This window comes from Antedon bifida, chromosome 6, assembly GCF_963402885.1.
Source record: "Antedon bifida chromosome 6, ecAntBifi1.1, whole genome shotgun sequence".
Classification (NCBI taxonomy): Eukaryota; Metazoa; Echinodermata; class Crinoidea; order Comatulida; family Antedonidae; genus Antedon; species Antedon bifida.
The window spans coordinates 27,846,035-27,867,263 of NC_136231.1; the positions used below are offsets into that span (position 1 = coordinate 27,846,035).

The 21,229-nt window shown below is 34.1% G+C and overlaps 3 protein-coding genes across 3 annotated transcripts; all 3 read right to left on the minus strand.

Moving 5' to 3' along the window:
• Positions 1–1,201: 1,201 nt before the first annotated feature.
• On the minus strand, positions 1,202–3,908 carry LOC144844363 (uncharacterized). The gene is made up of 2 exons (XM_078701240.1): positions 2,897–3,908; positions 1,202–2,678 (listed from the first exon to the last, which is right to left on the minus strand). Exons 1-2 carry the CDS (start codon positions 3,906–3,908, stop codon positions 1,351–1,353), a joined length of 2,340 nt encoding a protein of 779 aa, XP_078557366.1. The 3' UTR covers positions 1,202–1,350.
• A 5,561-nt stretch (positions 3,909–9,469) lies between these two features.
• LOC144844371 (adhesion G protein-coupled receptor L3-like) lies at positions 9,470–14,728 on the minus strand. Its single transcript, XM_078701254.1, has 14 exons — positions 14,633–14,728; positions 14,430–14,543; positions 14,036–14,105; positions 13,618–13,762; positions 13,250–13,311; positions 12,591–12,684; positions 12,349–12,458; positions 11,888–11,993; positions 11,396–11,616; positions 10,978–11,044; positions 10,765–10,862; positions 10,224–10,392; positions 9,780–9,836; positions 9,470–9,529 (listed from the first exon to the last, which is right to left on the minus strand). Exons 1-14 carry the CDS (start codon positions 14,715–14,717, stop codon positions 9,494–9,496), a joined length of 1,434 nt encoding a protein of 477 aa, XP_078557380.1. The 5' UTR covers positions 14,718–14,728; the 3' UTR covers positions 9,470–9,493.
• Positions 14,729–14,973: 245 nt separating this feature from the next.
• Positions 14,974–19,448, minus strand: LOC144845771 (lactadherin-like). Its single transcript, XM_078703201.1, has 6 exons — positions 19,358–19,448; positions 18,517–18,827; positions 17,230–17,368; positions 16,623–16,930; positions 16,045–16,183; positions 14,974–15,101 (listed from the first exon to the last, which is right to left on the minus strand). Exons 1-6 carry the CDS (start codon positions 19,446–19,448, stop codon positions 14,974–14,976), a joined length of 1,116 nt encoding a protein of 371 aa, XP_078559327.1.
• Between the last annotated feature and the right edge of the window lie 1,781 nt (positions 19,449–21,229).

Genomic DNA, 21,229 nt, shown 5'->3' on the forward strand with positions numbered 1-21,229 from the left:
CGACCCACTTGTAAGAATGTGTTTAGTCAACCACAGCTAGTACAATACACATGTGTAATATGCAAATTCAAATTTATTCAGGTATGGCAAACCAACATAAAGTGTATAGAGGACACAGAATGATGACCGTAGCTGAACTGTATTAACTATTAGGGCTACCTGTTGAGATGTGTACAACCTACAAATTAATATAGGAGGCAATACGTAGGCTAATTCCATCATCGATTAGCCGACAAGGTATGAACAATTGCTTGAGGAAAGATCACATAGTTTTAATAAATACTGAGATTTTCTAGTCGGCTATCTATTAAACTACGTTGCGCTACCTCACTATGTAAACCTTAATAATACAATTCCAGTTTTCTCCTTTCATGTATCATCTTCGTAGTTAAGTGACCGTTTCAACTGTCACTATTATGTTAATTTAATGGAGTCTTGTTGTAATCAATAATACATAACCAACGTTAATATTTTCATTGTAATATGAACTGTATTGCATTGTATAGATACTGAAGCCACGTGGTCGATATGAAAGGTGTATAACGACGATGACGTTGACGCGTATGGTGCATGCGCAAAAGCTCACTTTCATTATGATTTTGTTATGCTAAATTAGTGTTTTCATTTACCTCCAAATGACAAATGTGTATGAATAATATCGTATTTAAGCAAAATCAATTATCAAGCAAAACCAAAACGTTAAGAATTGAAAGTATAAACGTAACGAAGGGAATAATAAATTTGTGTTATTGAACAGTCATTGACTGTTAATGAATACTGTTTGATATATTCATTTTTTGGGGTATATTTCGCATATCTAAATTTGGACAATAAGATAAAATAAAACTGAAGCTGAACTGAATAATAGTCTCCAATAACTGGCGATGTTTTGCCGTACATAACTACTTGAACAACTTATAAGAAAGCCGAAGGCTTATCATTATTATTATCTCTATGGAAAAACTTGATTGTTTTAACGATGAGGGCGCATTAGTAGAATACATGTACTGTGTGCAGTGGCATAAAAATAATGACTACGCATAAACCATGGAATTATACTGCCATGCTGCGCATAAACCAACGCTTTCGATTGGCGCAAAAATAAGAAGCAGGCTTTATAATGAACTGCTATTACGAAGCTTTGGAAGTTATACAGTTAAAAACAAAACATTTATTTCGACATTAAAATAAATCCCAATAACTCATCATTATGGTATATGTCGACATCGCATTCTTCCTACCTACCTACCTTTTTTGTCTCTTTGTACATATGTATAAATACTATTATCGTATCGTAGGATAGATATGTAAGTTAGTTATAATACATTTGTCTTCTTTCTGACAAGTGACTCACAAATTCATTTCACATGGAAATGACATTGTTACACTTTTTGTATGACTGTAAATAATACATGTAAAGAGGGCGCCATTTACAGTGGAAACTTCATACACTCCATGGGCTACTTCAACTCGCGCGTAGCAAAATACTGATGCATCGGTCAGTTGTGACCATTGCGGATTTAGTGTTTGACCATTCAACCTGAGATTAAATATGTCGACACATTTGGTCACAATATTTATGTACGTGTGGTAGATTCTAGGACTGCCAGTTACCATGGTTACATTATAAGTCATAAACTTTACTTTAGAGACGGAGTGTGAACTTGCTGGGATTAATGTCATCGATGGGTTCGAATAGCCAGTGCAGCCACTACACGTCAACGTGTTGTATACCGAATACTGCACCACTTGGACTGGTTGGTTCGAAATTACTTGCAGTGCTTTTTTATTATTTCCACCCAGATAAAGGTCATGAAATTGACCTCTATCAATGTAAATGATCTCACCACCAACACTCACAAATGTCCGGTCTGTACTCGAGATTATTCTCGCCGTAGTTTGACTTTTCATGTAACCATCAAAAGCAACAAGAGCAAAATTGGAACCCCATAAACTTGCAGGAATCAACTGTTCCACCATATGGTCACAGCTATTCCTGTTGCTAAGGACGCCTGTTCTTGTGCCATACTTGTAGAAGATGCCGCCACAGTCTGAACCTGAGAATACAGCGATACGATGATCACCTCTGATGTAGGTTCCTGTAAGGTCCATTGTGCTTTCAAGTTGAACCGCTTCAAGTCTGTCCATATACAGTTCTATAATATCACCACTGTTAAACGTTTTACCATCGTAAGTTACTTGCTGCGTTATCGATACAGCAACTTTAGTTGCGTCACGTGTTGCTACGATTACAACAGTTGAAAAACGACTGAGCGTGCGCCGTTGAAGAGTGACGCCTGTAACTACGTAATATTCTCTGCCTAGTTTTTCTACTGGTAATGCAAGAAAACCATCCGAACTAAGAAACTGAACATCATTTATCCCATATACGGTAAGTTGTTGAGAACTTTTTATATAGATGGCGCTGTTGATAGGCCGTGAACCAAATTCAATTGTATCTGGTGGAAGTTCAACTAGTCGTGCTTCACCAGGCGCTAATTGTATATTGTTATTTTGATAGAACATACCAGGACTACTAATGTTAACAACATTTGGATTATTTCCGTTCAGTAGGTGAATCTTTGGACCTTCTGTATCTAGAAATGATTGACCATTTTGAATGAATCCTATGAAGTATTCGGACCCTTCAGTTGTATCGGCAATCTCGACAATTGAATCTGTCAATACGAGAAAAGATTGTAATTTTTTATTACCTCAACAACATAGATCAAGTATAGATCACAATCTATTAATTTCGTGGAATAAGATAGACATATACATTGCCTAATTTTGGTTCCTGGAAGCCTTATCTATGAGGTAGAATGCTATTATAATACAATTGAATTGATATAATGTAGGCCTGTGATATTCTAAATAAGTTAACGCGTTTACTAACCACTTTGTTTAATTTCTGCTGGTTTAACAGATGAGGTTCCTTCAGCAACTGACAATACAAAGGTCGATGACGTACTAAAGCCATAGAGAAGGACTGACGCAGTAATTAAAGAGGAAGACGTCCACACACGATAGTCACCTTTGGGGAGATGCGTTCTAGCGACACAATATTTCCCATCATTTCGGCTCATCCATGTCAACCTTGAAGTCATTGGTCCTTGAAGGATAACGTGGTTTTTATTTTCGCATTTGGTTACCACTGTAGCAAAATTAGTAAAATTTGTTACGTAACTCCCAAAATGTAGTTCATCAAACGTTGAAAAGGACAGCGAATCTGAAAACAAACTTGTAGGTGGAATGAGCGCCATTGATGGCGATGACTTGCCAGAACACTCATCGCATAACAATGGCTTTGACATCGTGAATTGCGCAACAAGGATCGGTTTTGATGAGCTAATCACAATCCCAGTTTTATCGAACATGAGTGAATCAGAAAACTCTCCTCTGTTTAGTATCATATCACGGGCACCAGAGCGCTGGACAACTGTATTGTCCTTAGCAGCAAGAATCCTTATTGTACTGATACCACTTTCATACCCTAAAAATGGCACCATAACAAATGTTTGTCCCCAGCTTCTTAGAGGTGGAATCATACTTGCCATATGTCCACATTCAAAGCTTGAATCCGTATCAGCATCACTAAATCCACAATCATTTCCAGCAGTAATAGCCACCGGGAAGGTACTTCTAACAACAGAACCCGTCAGGTCACCGTTACTCTTAAACTGCAATGCGTCAAGTTGTGACATGACAAAGCTCGCTTCTTGTCCACGTTTAAAGGAATTTGTTTGAAAGTCAACGTCGGCAGAAAAGGTTATGGTAACGTACGTTTCATCTTGAACTGCTGTTATCACGAACTCGGAGTGTCGACCAGGTTGTGACAATGTTGAAGAAGTTATGATCAAGTAACTTTGTCCAAGTCGATGCACGGGCAGAACCATAAACCCATCCATACTCATTGGATGATTGTCAGAAAACGCATGGATAGAGATATCGTAACTTGATTCAATATATAGTGCCACACTCTGGTTGTCGGAATTGCGAGCCATGTAGTTTTCTGGAAGCCTGATAATTTTGAATGAGTTAGCAAGAACGCTAAAGCGTTCACTCACGACGTTATCTGCTGATGATATACGTATTGCTGTTGTAATAGCGTTTCCACTCATGATCCGTATGCTAGGCCCTTTGCCTTTCCGAATATTCTCAGGAAAAGTAAAAATAAACGCTGTCCCTTTAGAAACTAACATCTCGGGTTTCCAGTTTGTTTCTAGAGAAAAAAAAGTTCAATCAAGTTCATACATGTTATCCTGGCGCGCAAAATGGCACTCTCTCCTATTATTATGATCAGATGTCCTGGAATATGGGGCGCCATAAGCAGCAAAAATGTACTGCATGTGTGTGTAAAATGCATATTTAAAATGTGTGTATAGTTGTATTACATTTCAAAAGTTTGCCTGATGGATACATTACCTTTGGTGTCACATAAGACTCCCTTCCATCCACCAGAACACATACAAATAAAACTGTTAACATGATCCACGCATTCACCGTTATGTTTACAAGGATTTGGCTGACATTCATTAATATCTGTAAGTAAAGAAAGAAGGTATGCCTGAATAATTGAACACTGCGAATACTACTAATAAATGTGTGCTTTGGAAATACACCCTCACTGCCTCCTTCATAAGTACAGATGTAACTTAACACATTCTTCATACCTTACACATGCAGAGTTATAGGCATACATACCTTCTTTACAGAACTTTCTGGTAATTTAAACCTTCCATACAATTGCAGAGTTATAGGCATACATACCTTCTTTACAGAACTTTCTGGTAAAACCTTCCATACAAGTGCAGAATTATAGGCATACATACCTTCTTTACAGAACTTTCTGGTGAAACCTTCCATACAAATGTAGAATTATAGGCATACATACCTTCTTTACAGAACTTTCTGGTAAAAACTTCCATACAAGTGCAGATGTACTTGAATTTGATTTGATGTATTCGATACCATACAAAATTAAAAGATAACAACCAACAAAAAACCCCAAAAATGAGGGGTATACACACCTTCTTCACAGAACTCTCCGGTAAAGCCTTCCATACAAGTGCAACTTGATGTATTTCCATTTGAAGAACATGTAGCGCCATTTTTGCACAAATTGTTAACACATGCATCCGCTACAGGAAGAACTTTGGGGGAAAATTATGTAAAAACGAATAAAATACAATCATTTATCAAAGTGAAGTTTACTTTGTCATGAGGTATTTAAGGATATTATTATAACTTTAACTTCCAATCACTGCCACGATGTGTTTATTTTGCAAACTTAACTAAAAACAATCAAACTTAAAAGCAAGTAATTACCATCTTGACAAGATGTTACGGCGGTATCGTTTATATATTGGTTTGCATAATCTAGACCAATAGTCGACACGAACATGGCAACAGTGGAAGACCCATACCATGTAGCTGTAAACTTAAGCCTGTTGTCTCCAGATGTTATATGATGAACTCCAAGACTTACTTGACCACTTATCGTACAGAAGCCAAAGTTCTCTTTCTCAACTGCGTTAAAAAATTGCATCATGTTCTTACGCATTCTGGTATAAAGTGCGTTTTTACAAGGTTTATCAACGGTTAAAATCAAATAATTTGAGAAGGAGTAAACAATTGAATTTTGGTCAGATGAAGTCGTGTTAAGTGTTGAAAATGTAGTACTTGTTACAAATTGTTCAACGGGAGCCACAACAGACATAGATGGATGAGATTCTTGGCAATTTACAAAGCCTTCCTGAAAAGTGTTGCATAACCCTTGACCCCTGGTTCCATACAGTGCTGTTAAGACTGGGTTGTCGGCAACAAGGGTTTTCGTGACGTCACCATTTAGTACAATTTCATGGAATTCACCAGCGTCAATAGTACTTGCAAAACCTTCCTCTGGAAGATAAATGGTTGTATTGTTCCGAACAGCGATAACACGGCATATTGTATCCCCATAGCGAAGGCTTGGAATGATAAACCGTTTTCCTAACGCGTTAACAGGAGGAATTTGCGTCGCCATGTACTCACACGCGTTTCCATAGTATTTGGCGTACCCACAGCTGTTGCCACTGATGACGGAAATAGGTGATGAAGATTTAACGTGAGAACCAGTGAGATCATTTTCACTTGTGATCTGGAACGTCTGGCCACTATCGATAGAAAACGATAACATATCTCCAGCCTGATATATCTATGGAAAAAAAATACAACTATTATAAACTTGTAAATAAATAGTAATAATACAGTAAACAATTTTTTGTTTCTTTTTTTTTCGTTTCTAGTTGTTTGCGTGAGGCTATTGGTTGTCGGCTTCCACTATTTCGGAAAAAATAAAAGAATTAAAAATAAAATGATTTACATCAACTTACTTTCTGTTGGTAGATGACAGTTCCTTTTAATTTGACAGAAACTTGAGTTCCATCGCAAGATCCAGTAATCATTACTTGAGATCTTGAAGAAGCAAATCTTGGGAACGATGATGCAATAAAATGTTCGGATCCAATAGATCTCAGAGGCGCCACTAGCAAAATATCTAAACTAAAATCGTGAGTATCAACCACTGCGTAGACAGTTATATTATTGGTAGCCAATATGGTGATGGTGTTCTGTTTAATACCAGTAGAATGGTTCGTGGTCGACATAATTTCACTTGGTAACCGTACAATTACTTCCTCGTTGTTCATCATTCGAAAGTGTTTCTGAAAGTTTATTCCACTAGCAGATACAAACACAAATCCTGGAGAATTGCTAATAGAGTGAATATGTAAAGACGGTCCTTTACTAACCAGATGGTTGTATGGCAAGGCAAAAAGGAAATACTTCCCATGGTTATTTGAGTCTCCTACAAATAATAATATAGTTAGTAAATACAGTATTTGAATTTTGGTTTTAACATTAAATGATAGATAAATAAATGTAATAAAATTAATATTTGTAGATCTCATTCAGCAAGATTGTAAATGTTTTAATTTGAAACAGGACATGGTATGCAACAGTAGCGTGAAATAATCACATATCAAATAGATACAACTCTAATGTTGTATTGCTTTACATTTCCGTTATGCTACCAATCACAACTTTATCAGATACACTATTTAATCCACTACCGATATTTAACCTTGTATTTGGAAGTAATAAACATTCGAATACTTTATAACACCAACAAATAGATCGAGCCAATTCTGCATATATACATTGGCCATGCAGAGTTGAAACTGATAATTAATCAAGAACATACTAAATAATTGAAGCATATCTATTACAAATTCCTGGTAAAATCCAATATATATTCCATATATTTAATACTTATTATCATTTGAATTTGACAATACGATATAACATGCACTTGAAAGGTTTGAGCAAAACGTGTGAGAAACATAGACAACAGATATACTGTTGGCTCTAAGTTCAATTGAAACATCAACAGATATACTGTTGGATCTAAGTTCAATCGAAACATAGACAACAGATATACTGTTGGCTCTAAGTTGAATCGAAAGCGATGAGTAAGACGTCGGAATTGTTATTTCATATTTAATAGTAGGCCTGTTGCATGAGACTTCTTTGGTATTAGGATTTCTTGGCGATTCTTAAAATTATTATTATTATTAAAGTTATTTACAACGTTAGGCCTTCTCATGTATGTACAGTATCTATTGTTTTGTGTATTAGTTTTTTATTTGAAGAAGGAAATCCGTAAATCCGCCCAATAATTTCTCAATAGTGACTTACATTAAAATGTTTATTGCACTTTTGAATGCAAAATTGAGTTGGCAGTTGAATCAATTCGTGTATCGTATTGCTTCAATACCTTGGAAGCAAGTGATATCATTGTGGTACGAGAAGATAGACGGTATACCGTACTGCATTGATTAATAAAAATGTTCTATTCAAGTTCGCATTTAGTCTGGAGCACTTAGTGTTTAGTCCCTTTTACAAACAAACCAATTTAAAAAACAACACTAGTTTAGTAGGCCTGTTGTGATTTTGGTAAAATATGTAAAAACCGATTTGAGAGAAAAGATATTTCGCACACTAACAATACATTTACCCCACAATATACGGTAGGCCTACGCCAAAATGTACACAATATACATACATACCTGTTGTATAGGAAACAATTGTAAGTAGCATTATCCACGTTAGTGTCGTCTTCATTTTGGTTTAGTCAGGTCCGAATGCTTTAGTGTAAATGTAACGAAACAAAGTTGGTTAACTTTCTTCACTCTCGAACAAATATGATGGCGCTATTTAATCTCACTTTCTGGAAGAATGTCTCCTTCTGTTAAAGTCGTCTTCTAAAGTCTTCAACAAATGTTGTTTGGTTTTTATAAATACATAGATAGACCTAGGAAGTGAACTTGGTCGTGGGTGTTTCCAAGTGATTAACACGGTAATTTAATTTTCTGGGATTTTTATCGCAGAGGTCATTTTTGGTGAGCAGATTAAAGGGGCTGGTTTATCGGAAGTAAGGAAGAATATTACAGGGATTGTCATCATCTTTGACCTGTGCTTTATTACCGGTAAATGCATAAAATATAAATATTGTTTTAAAATTGTGGTTACAAAATGTGTTGTATACTAAAATTCCTGATTAAAATGTGCAAATATTTGCAATGTACGTGTGATGAATTGTAGTTACCCTACATTAGGCAACCTTTCTTGTTATTATTACACCAAGTGGTCTGTTAGATATGTATCAGACAGACCAAACGTCAACGAAACTATAACGAATATAAGGCAGTTTATTGTTGATATAGGAAACGTAGTCATATAGAAACCGGAAAAACTACAAATTTAACATTAAACACTTTATCGTCAGTGACTTGAATCTGTTTTAATATATGATAATATCCTGACCTATTATTAAATGTGTGTCTTATCAGTGATTACTTTTTTTCCTAACTTGTCTTTGCTCTATTTATGACCTTAAAACGGTGGAAATATGCTAAATTATAGACATGCATGCATTAATATAAGCACAATGTTTTCACTATTAATTTTTAACAATCTTTTTTTTTTCATTTTAATCAGTAAAGTAAATTGACAGCACATAAATATTATTATATTGTACACTTAGAGTGTATTAACACTAAGTATTCCACCGAGAACCATGTTCAGCCATCTTATAGTACTCTTTCATTAGTCTCCAACCCAGTCGTTAAATTACTAAGAATATATTACAGTTATCAATATGCGCGCTGCAAGACAAACTCATGAAGCTAGACATTTGACATGCAAATTTGACATGCAAATCGGTTAACTTTTATCAGTTAATTGTTGGCTTCGGAAACACGGCCTATAGGCCTAACGTGCAATGACGCAATACGTCTCTCTTGTTTACCATTATTATACTGTACATTCTTTTCTTCAAAACACTAATTAGTGAAATATTGTTGAGTTGTTTGATGAGTGTTGCAGTCGGCAATATAAAAACGATTTCCGAAATAACTTCGCATGTTTTATTCGTGAAATATTTTGTGAAAGATTATTCTGCCTTTGATGTTCGTGTTACCATTGTACTCTAAATAAATAAAAAATAGATTAGTAGATATCGATTAAATCAGAAAATATAAATAGATAAGCCTATACAGACAATTGGCCCGATTTTCTAGTTATTGTCTTTTTTATGTTACGTATAAATTGCCAAGTTTGTGCTATTTTTTAAAAACCAAAATAAAATCCATAATAGATATATTACAACTTAAGATCGTATACTTATACTAATAACTGATACTTAAGTTAAGTTAAGTTACTTAAGATCGTATACTTACACTAATAACTGATACTTTGTTCTTGAGCCCAAATGAGCGGCCTACGACACCACGGATCTATAATATTATCATCAAATAAATTAATGAATGTTAAATCACCTGATTACTGATTGGTTTAGGACGATGTCAGAATAATTCACTATTAATAAGTGAATAAATAAAAATAATTTTTTAGAGAGAAAAAAAGCCCTAAAATTCTAAATCGAACAATGTGTTTCATAATTAGTCTTTTACGCTTAATGCGTTCCACAACATTTTTAGTCGCACGACTCTCTACAGCTCACTATGTCGGTCGGTTGGTCGGTTGGTCGGTAAACACTAACTTGAGCACGCAACTGCAGCCATGTATATGGCCTTGTTTGATAAAAAGGATACGATTGTGTTAATGAGACAAATAATAATAATTGACGTCGTTCTATCTAAGAAAACAAACAAAGCACAAACCTGAGGATCTAACAGAACGTATGCACAGAATATAAAGCACCCCTGTAAACCATTGATGATGCAGAATATGTATTCTAACCATAGTGATGACGATCCAATCATGAACGGCCCCACAAGCCACGTCACTCCAAATAAGGGTAATAAAATGACTAGCCCCTTTAATGATTTCCTGTTTGGAAATTAAATGGGAAAGCTTATTTATGCCGAATGGCATACCAATAATACCAATAATATTTAGTAATTAATAATTGATCAGTTTGTATTGATTTGTGTTTGTTCCATTTTATCTTTTTAGTTATCTTTGAATCTGATGAATATTTATATTTTTATTTTCATTTAAATCATATTTATACAGAATAATTGTCAACATAAATATAACAATTTCAACTAAAACAAATCACACAAACACTCTAAAGTACAGTACACTGAAATATCAAAATAACAAATGTAAATTTTAAAATGTAATATAATCTAAAACTTTAAAAATTATAGTTAAATTTAAAACAATGAAGTTAAAAGACAAACTGATTGTACTGCTTACTTAATAGCACTGTAATCTTCTGTTTCTGTTTGAGATCGATTGGTTCTTGATCTTGTATAGATACATTTTATTATCTTTGCAAGAAGTAAACAGTTTATCTATAGAAGTCGGAAACAAAACAATTATCATTCATAGAAAAGTGTTAGAAAAAGTCGAAATTAATTTCGTCCATAAAATAATGATTAAAACCCATGATAAACAATGGTACTTTACCAATGCTATAAGCGATACCGAACCAACGAATGCCCAGCGAAGGCCGTTATCGCTGTTTATCCAACAACTAGAAAAACAAAAACAAACAAATATTTCTCAAATATACATTGAAAATGAACAGACAACACAATACAAGATAGTTTGTTTCCAAAGGTGTCGCAAAACGAAATATTAACAATTTAAATTTAGGAAAAGAAAAGTATTATTAAAATAAAATCATAAGAAGCCTTTCTAAAAATACTAAGGTAGTAGGCCTAGAGGAGGCCTAATCGATTACCTAGTGTTAAGCTAAACCATACTGGTACATAATCCAATCTGCATCAGCGTTGGTGCAAATTGATATTTTAGGATAGTTTAGTATTTTGTGTTTTGTATAATATGGATGTACTATCCAAAATAAAGGAAATGAATTACTTACAAATACGGGTCTCTATAACTGTTATAAGTAGTGACAAGTGACACAGCTACCGCCACCAACGGTACACTATAGCAGATGATAATGTAGTATAACATCTTGTTATAAACACAATGAGTTGTTCTTAATACTTTAAATGCTATATAAACTGCCTCTGCCAACATCCACATAAACGCGGTTAACGCCGTGAAATGCAATCCAATGGCCACGATCATGCATAGATACTAAATGACAAATTTATATTTAATACATCATGATATGAAAATAATTGTATACGTACATTATATTTTTCAAACATGTAAGTGGCGGTAATTATCGCTGTTAGTTTTGATTGAATAAAATAAAATAAAATAAAAATATTACATACAAGTAAACTTCCGTTTCCATGACGCGCCACGCGACTACACAGCTGTTGAGTCGAAATGTCCATGTGCGCTTAGAAATATGAGCATGCGCATAATGACAGTTGCGTGAAAATAGGCGAGTGATACAAACCTCGTGATCAGTTGATTCAATTCCAAACAGAAACAAACTTTGAAGAATCATTAAGTTGGAAACTAGATTGCAGTGAATCCAACTCCGATCAGAGTTTCTTAGCTTTCTGAAATATATTGGTTGATCTGAGTTATTCAATTTTGAGAAACATTATAATTAGAATATATATATTCAAATTCAAAATTCTTTAATACATCAAAACACATTTGATAAAATTAACATCAAGATAAACGATAAAAACAAGGAACAAACATCAAAGAGAAAGAACAAAAGAAAGTTAATTATGTCTCCTAAAAAAGGCGGAGTTCACAAACTTAATAACAGGTAAAATAATGTCGAAATCTTGAGCGCCAATAAGAAATATAAATTTATCATTATTGTTAAGGTGATCAAAATGATGATATATATATATATAAGTGAACTGAATGAGTAAAGAACAGAGTAAACAAATGTAAAATTACCTGAAACAACAGTAAGTTATTAAAGTTAAAATCAACCCCAGTAAAGATAAGCCAATGGTTACTCTGGATATCCAACTTAATGCCAATTGGTGTGAATCAGAATGGGGTACCTGTAAGAAACATTGGCAAATTTGTCATTAAAACGAACACGCCGAAGAAGGACTCACGATAAATAAATTAAGAACGTACTTACTTGGCGTGGACTCACAATAAATAAATAAATAAATAAAGAACGTACTTACCTGGCGTGTAGTCCTCATTAAAACCGCGTATGACGTAGTGTGGTTACATGAACACGTGTTACCTGCGTCCATTTTGCATCCTTTACTTGACCACCTAATAATATAAATTAGAAAACTTACAGTTATTAATTGATATTACCTGTTTTTCAGCCTGTCATGTTGTCTAAATGCAGAATCACATGACTACACTAAGTTCACAAATCTCAGTAAACTAGTTTGTCAGGAAGGTGAACGGTTTGATTTCTGCAAACTATTTTTCTGCAGTTCGCAAAAATTTATCAACGGGTACGGTCTAGTAAACTTTGAACAACTGTTCTTGCTGAAATTTGCTAGTATAGACTTTCGGCTAGTTATTAGTTGCTGTTTTTAATTTGTCTATCTAGAGGATCAAATGACTGCAACCCAAATACTGCTATTTGATTGGTTGATCTCACAAACATCGGCATACTAGTTTGTCAAGAAGTTGCACGGCAGAAGTAACTCATACAATAGCAAACTTTGGATACTTCTCTTGCCAAACTCGTAGTTTACTCTTAGTTTGCAAACTAAAGTTTGTCGAAGTAACTGGTCTACACTGCAAACATTTGAAAAACATTTCTTGCCAAACTCTTAGTTTACTCGAGTTTCCAAAATAAGGTATGAAAACTAGTTTAACTTACAGGCCTTGATTGTTAATAAAGGCACATATTTTATCTTGAAGCTGGTCCTCTTCTTTTTTAATCTAAGAAATTACAGTAAGAGCAACAATTACACCAGAGCCTGATATTGGCATAACATATTTTTGTTTTTTATCTTAATTTTCCTCAAAAATAAAGGAAAACGGTTTTGTTCATTTAAAAATGTTCTAGTCTAAATAATGAACTACACTGGACATAATAGTTTGTATCAACTTGCCCACAAATATATGTTTTTCGATCTAATGAACCTGTTAATCATTGTGATACGTTGTTTTATCAATGCAATAGTTATATAAACCATGGAGCTATAAAGTTAGTGCTCCATTTATAAACTTAGAATATTATTTTACCTGTTCAAAAGGTAGCTGAAATTTACTTCCAATTTGAATTCTGTTTTTATCAAATGTAAAAGCTGACAGCGAGAATATTCCATTACTCAGTAGCGAATAAGTTGTATGTATTGAGTTATCCAAATTGGCATCTTCCAAAAAATGTCTATATTCAAGGAAGTAATAACTATAACTTTGTAAAAGCATTTAATATTCATATTATTTAGAAATGTTTGTTTTTAAACGTGTGTTCTTCGTGAACTTACGTCCTTTTGATTCAGTTATTAGTGTTTTTTTGTTCCGAATAAATTTCTTATTCTTTTATTGTTAAAAGTAACAAATATAAATTTACAAAAAGCAACTCAGACACAACACAATGAATTGTATTTTCTTATTTAGAATGAAAATTGTTTGCTAAGAGCGTTTTTAGTTTACTTACAATGACCTATTTGTAATTGTTGAACTGATCATGTCGGCTGATGATTTAATGTACATCGCTAACACCAACTCTGTATTAATATGAAAGTGCATTAAAAATACAATTTTTTAATCATTCCACAGGCCGCAACAGACGAACTGAATAGAACAGACAATTATAATTATATGACTATCTTCTCTTTTATTGTCCAGGCTTATGTGACGACTACATTAACTGTATATCCCCGTTTAACATAATGTTCCGTTTTCTTAATCTGTTCAAATTTTGAAAGGACTACAGGTTAACTATTTACGTGATCAGATATTCTTAATAATTACTATAAATAATTATTATAATAAACATTATTTCTTTAATACATCACACCAGTAATACAACCATTCGTTTTATATCTTACCAATGTTTTCTAATATTGTCAGAGGTTGAAACCTTACAAAGTCATTCGTATCTGCTTCAATGATGAATTCTGCAGGTTCGGAATCGTTTAAACGTATCATCATTGCATTTACACCTATAAATTAATAATAAATAATCTTAAATAATTCGATAATATAACAATGGTGGTTGTTCAGTCGGTGATGATAATGAGAACAATCTTACCTTCAATTGTTGTTTCTAACACTGTTACATTTCTTGGCATATACAGTTTTAAAATTGAATTTTCCAAAGTTGATATACCTGTCATTATGTCCAGAAATACCTTTAACGACAATTGTATTTTAAAGAAATATGTTAGCATATAAATCCAGCGTTTTAGTTTCCTTGTGTGGGAGGATCATCTGCTTATTAATACGTCAAACTACAAAACTTATGTTTCCAACGTAATAACAACCCTCACACAATTTCACCCAGACATATAAGATAAAGATTGAGTTAACATTAGTTAATTAATGTACGTATGTAAATTATAAACGTCACATTAATGCCAATCATGTATTGTACTAATCAGTTTGTACATCATTATGTACCTCGGTTTGAACTGCATTTTGTTCTTCAGTTTGTAATTGAGTCGGTGGTACTTGAGTCTGCATTTCAGTTGGTACTTGAGTTACTACTTCAGATCTTGTTTCTGGAGATGAAAACGTAAGAAATGCATGTACTTACTTTGAAAGTATGTACAAACAAAATAAAATTCAAGAAATTCTTGAATTATTTTTTTTTGTAAAGCGCATTCAGGCTTGTAGCATGATGCGATAAACCTGAATTATTATTATTAATTTTAGCAGCAAATGTTCAATTTATTACCAGGTAAATTATTAGTCGCGTGCAACGCGACTCTACAGCTCACTATGTCGGTCGGTTGGTCGGTCGGTTGGTCGGTAAACACTAACTTGTATATGGCCTTGTCTTAATATCAGTTTCATCTAGCTAAGTCAATTTTTCACAGTATATTCCTTATGACCAGGAATCGATGTGGTTATATTTTCACGATTTAATGAAATCACGTTTGTATCTTCACAAGCATGAATTACAATTAAATAAAATGTGGTTCTCATATACGCGCGCTTACAATTTTCCAAATTTATTTTCGATGAAATTAGAGTACGTTTCAAAATATGTAAACTCTCTCAAAATATGAATCGTTTCTCACCGTGTCCTGTAGTGGATGGTGTTTGTTGAACATTACTGGCTGTTGATGATTGATTGTGTTTATTGTTTGCATGGCGAATAAAGCTAATAAAATTATAGGTTTTCGGTACACCATGTGTTTCCAAAAGGAAACAAAGTATGGTTGAAAATGATTTGAGGTTTTGGTTTTTGTTGCACAATCATCTTCTGTAGAAAATGTTTCTTCTTTTAGATAAGAAGACGATTGTAAGCATAACATTTTTAGACACTACAGCTCACTATGTCGGTCTGTCGGTCGGTAAACACTAACTTGAGCCCGCGACTGCAGCCATGTATATGGCCTTGTTTCTATCGTCATCATAGGCATGAATAAATGTTTCCATATCATACAATTTGTGTATCATCTGTGTTTTTAATATCCGGCTTATAAAGATCGAAGTTACCTCTACAACCAAGAACTTCAAATCTCATAGCTATATTTCTATGCCAACTGGTGGGATGAATGCGTATAACTCGAGTGGTTATAGGAATTGGAAATATGTGAGTTACCTCGGTATTTGTATCTGTATTCCCGTTAAACTCCTACAAATAATATTAAAATGTATCATTACAATAAATATGAATAATTACGGTATCAAAATTATCTTGACTCCAAATAAAATCGTACATTTTCATTTTTTTTTTTATTATTGCTCAGCTGCATTAATGTGGCGTGCCGTACTCAAATAAAGTTCTCCACAGTAAATAAAAGATGATGGACATGATGTAATGATTTACATTGTTGTGTAACAAAAAGCAAATCACTTATAACGAAATCCAATACTCATTATTTACCTCTCACTATTAAATTTTTCGACTAAAGCTAAGCTTACTTTCGATTATTTATTCCACCAGCAATATCAATTATACATACAATAACATTACACTCTAATACAACATTAAAGATGAAAAAATGCTGGGCAGATGAGCAGCTTCAGCAAAATACATACTATTCAATGTGAATGTCAAATAATACACTTACTACAACTTCACTTCCATGCATAATTGCCTGAAAGTTTACAGCATCCGTGCTATGAGATACTTCAAACGATGTCACCCAGTAAGAAGTCAAGAAGCCTCCTCCTCCTTGCGTAATGACACCAGTAGTCACTGTATCATTTGTAAGGAAATCGACTTGAATCCATTGTTGTTCATCGTTACTGCCTGCTCTCCATCCCCAACCTGAATTTAGCCTAAATCCATTCCATGTATCATATTTAGAAGAAGATGGTGTTATCTGATCTGACTTAACTGTTCCATCTTCTATTCCTAAGGCATCTGCGCACCAATCTTGAGAATGAAAATTTACGATTTCAACATAACATGATTTATTCTGCGCGTACTATCTATATTTAGTAATCAAATTTTGTAATTAAAGAGGTTTTTGCTGTTTTTCATGCACAGCCATGTATTTGTAATCAATGCTACAATAAAAACAAGGCCAACAGCCATAAGTCGCGTGCTAAAACGCATAGTGATACCAGACCGACCGACCGACCGACATAGTGAACTATAGAGTCGCGTCCACGCGACTAAAAATCAAAATCTTCATTGTTAAATTTGTTATAGTTTAGAAACAAAGAAGTTACCTTTACAACCAAGAACTTCAAATCTCAGGCCAATACGTTCGTGATGTTCAGTTGGATAAATGCGGATGACTCGAGCAATTATAAGTGAAGAAAACATATTTATGACTTGAGTATTCCTATCGTTATTCCCTGTAAATATCTAAATAATAACAGTTACAATGTAATCATTAAATATTAAACGAATTCAAGTTCAAGTTTATTATCAAATACAGATTTGATTTATAATTATATTTCACTATTATAAAAGTAGAGAATAATAATTACATCATTATTTTCACCACACTTTATGCGACTCTGGGATTCGGGTCACCCCGAGGTTAATTTTTTTAGTAATTCGTCAGATTTCAGGACGGAGAGGCGGTAGGAGAGGAAAAGGGTCGACGATGATGTAGGGCTATGTAGTACATGATGTAGGCCTATGTAGTACATGATGTAGGCCTATGTAGTACATGATGTAGGGCTATGTAGTGCATGATGTAGGCCTATGTAGTACATGATGTAGGCCTATGTAGTACATGATGTAGGCCTATGTAGTGCATGATGTAGGCCTATGTAGCACATGATGTAGGCATATGTAGTGCATGATGTAGGCCTATGTAGCACATGATGTAGGCCTATGTAGTACATGATGTAGGCCTATGTAGTGCATGATGTAGGCCTATGTAGTACATGATGTAGGCCTATGTAGTACATGATGTAGGCCTATGTAGTGCATGATGTAGACCTATGTAGCACATGATGTAGGCCTATGTAGTGCATGATGTAGGCCTATGTAGCACATGATGTAGGCCTATGTAGTACATGATGTAGGCCTATGTAGTGCATGATGTAGGCCTATGTAGTACATGATGTAGGCCTATGTAGTGCATGATGTAGGCCAATGTAGTACATGATGTAGGCCTATGTAGTACATGATGTAGGCCTATGTAGTACATGATGTAGGGCTATGTAGTACATGATGTAGGCCTATGTAGTGCATGATGTAGGCCTATGTAGTGCATGATGTAGGCCTATGTAGTGCATGATGTAGGCCTATGTAGTGCATGATGTAGGCCTATGTAGTACATGATGTAGGCCTATGTAGTGCATGATGTAGGCCTATGTAGCACATGATGTAGGCCTATGTAGTACATGATGTAGGCCTATGTAGTGCATGATGTAGGCCTATGTAGTACATGATGTAGGCCTATGTAGTGCATGATGTAGGCCTATGTAGTACATGATGTAGGCCTATGTAGTACATGATGTAGGCCTATGTAGTACATGTAAAATAAACCAAACGTATACGGTACTTGCATTTATAAGTTGGAAGTTGGTACCTGCATCATCGCGGTAATGAACTTCATACTCTGTCACCCATGCTGCAACTGATCCATTTTTACCTTGTGTGATGACTCCAGTTACGATGGTATTCCTTTTCAGATCAGCTTGAATCCATGGATTATCGTCATCAATAGATGGTCTCCATGCACCTCTAAATCCATAACCGTTTAGAGTGTTTAATCTACCACGATTAGCCCGTGTAGAATTGGCGAAATAACTAGATGCCGCCAATGGCGTCGTCCCATTTTCAACACCCAGAGGTTCCTCACATAATCCTAAAAACAATTTATATAGCTGTCTTAATTTGTAATTATTTCTTTTTGATGATTCAATAAAACACTGAATAAAAACGATAAATTTACATTTTATTCTCAAACTTTCGCTGGTTAAATATAATAAAAAGAATAAAACAAACACACACATTTAAGTATAGCAGTGGGTTGTACAGACCGTTAAACAATTAGTTTGTTTACTCTCCTGGGTGCAAATTCTTGTTATTAATTATATCTAAAATGTCATTAAGTGCAATATTTAGTATTTTTATTTCTATATTTTAATTTTGTAATTATATACTTATATTATAATACAAACGGTTTTAGCTTTATAATTAATTATTTTCAAATAAGAATAAAAGTCAATGTTGATACAAAAAGAACCAATCAGTAAGTTTAATTATGTATCAAGTATTTGAAAAAAAATAAGCCACCATAATTGTTATGGTACCAGGGATGAGTAGTCATCCAAAAAAGGAAAATCTTAGATCATACCACTATGAAAATGGTATACGTTCTGCCGACAAAAATACGCACGTCCACGTTGTCAATAATTCGGTTGTTAAAATGGGAGGCATTAACATTCTGCTTCTCAATAATCATACTCAGTTCAATCACAGTCATTGAAAAGTTTTAAAATAAGCATGTGTAGGCTACATACCTTCAACAACATTCGGCGAGCTGTTTACAATGACGACAGTAACAAGAACTAGGAAATAAGTAAATAAAATACTAGTTACACCTCAGAAAATGCTAGCCGTGATTTGTCATAAAGTATTGTAGAAAGCGATTAAGACTAACATACATAAAAGGATTAAAGAGTGGCCGTTCCATTCAAATGCTGCTAGTTTGGGCATAAGCACTTCTAAGCGCGGTAGAATACAAGTTTTGAAAATCGAAACATGACAGATCAACAGGATGTTTCTTATATGTTCGCAATATCTACTGGTACCTTATGCACCCCATACAGTACCAACTCCACACTCCTACACTCTACGCGCTTTGTATACAGTATTTGTGAAACACATTAATTTGTATACGTTAGATGGGTTAGGGTTAGGGAAAAACAATTCGGTTTCACTTCGTAATATAATTATACTCTATATTTTTAAATACTTTACGTACCTATTATTAAAGGTATGCACATCTTTCCTTGTAATCTTCATGCAGTATATCGAATGTGCAATTACTCTTCCAAATCCATCATCGATTTCTTTAATTCGCTGTTAGGATAAGGACCTCTGGAGTCATTGAATGAGATTGCATCCTGAGTGTACAGATAACAAGTCCAGCAAGTCTGCCAAAGGTTTGTGGTCTCCACAGCCTTGTGGTCTGCAGGAAACTGATGATGTGATGGACAAGCTTAAGCTTATTATGCAAACTACATTTTGATTACCTTCATTTAGTATAAGTATAACAGGAATAATAGGTTGTTCTAAGGCTTTGTTTGAAATGTCATTGGTTTAGCATGCTTTGTTATTTGATATCATCATCACCTTCATAATTATGAACTAAACATTATTAGAATGTAATACGATATAACTTAACTTATATATATTATATAACAATAGCAAGATGAATTCTAATGAACGACGTGACTGATGGAAGTTGTCAAGTGAAGGTTGTTGAATGGTTTACTTTTAGCCCCGATTCGAATCCAAGCTGGTCTCTGTTCTAATGTATTCCAACCACCGAGAAATTCACGGCGGCAAGATAACTCCGTTCTGTGTGTTGATGTGTTTCAGTTTTTAATTTATTTTATGCAAGCATTAAAATATGGATTACATCTCAGCCAATTGATATCATAATACATTTCTGTTCTGGTTTATTCTGGTGCATCAAGTAAAAAGCGATTATTAGATCCCATCCACAGAAAGCTTACATAAGACAATAATATTGCTTTGAAATTATATTTTATTTATTTATTTTATTTATACAGGATAATACACAATCAAGTAGAAATAAACTTGTTTTGCATTGTGGTCCAGTCGAAAAAAACGGATACAAATTTAAATCTTATACAATTACAATTAATAATAATAGAAACAAAAAATATAAACTGCAATAACCAACATTGGAACTTCAAACAAGTCGAACAATTGAAGTCCATTTGGACTCATCTATTACAGATTGCAATAAGCTTTCTTGTTCCAGACAATGTTGTAATATTTACCAAATGAAATGATATCTTATTGAAGTCATCAATACAATTAACGTTATTGATTTGAGTCCGAAATACACGCTTATTTTTAATTGTAATATTATCAACCGTCGTGGTATTGTGTACGTTACAATATGCATTATTGACTATATTATTATAACTACGTCATTTATGGTAACATAATCTATGATGAACATTATATACTCCATCATTTTATAAGTAGCTTCATAATAAAGTCTGAGAG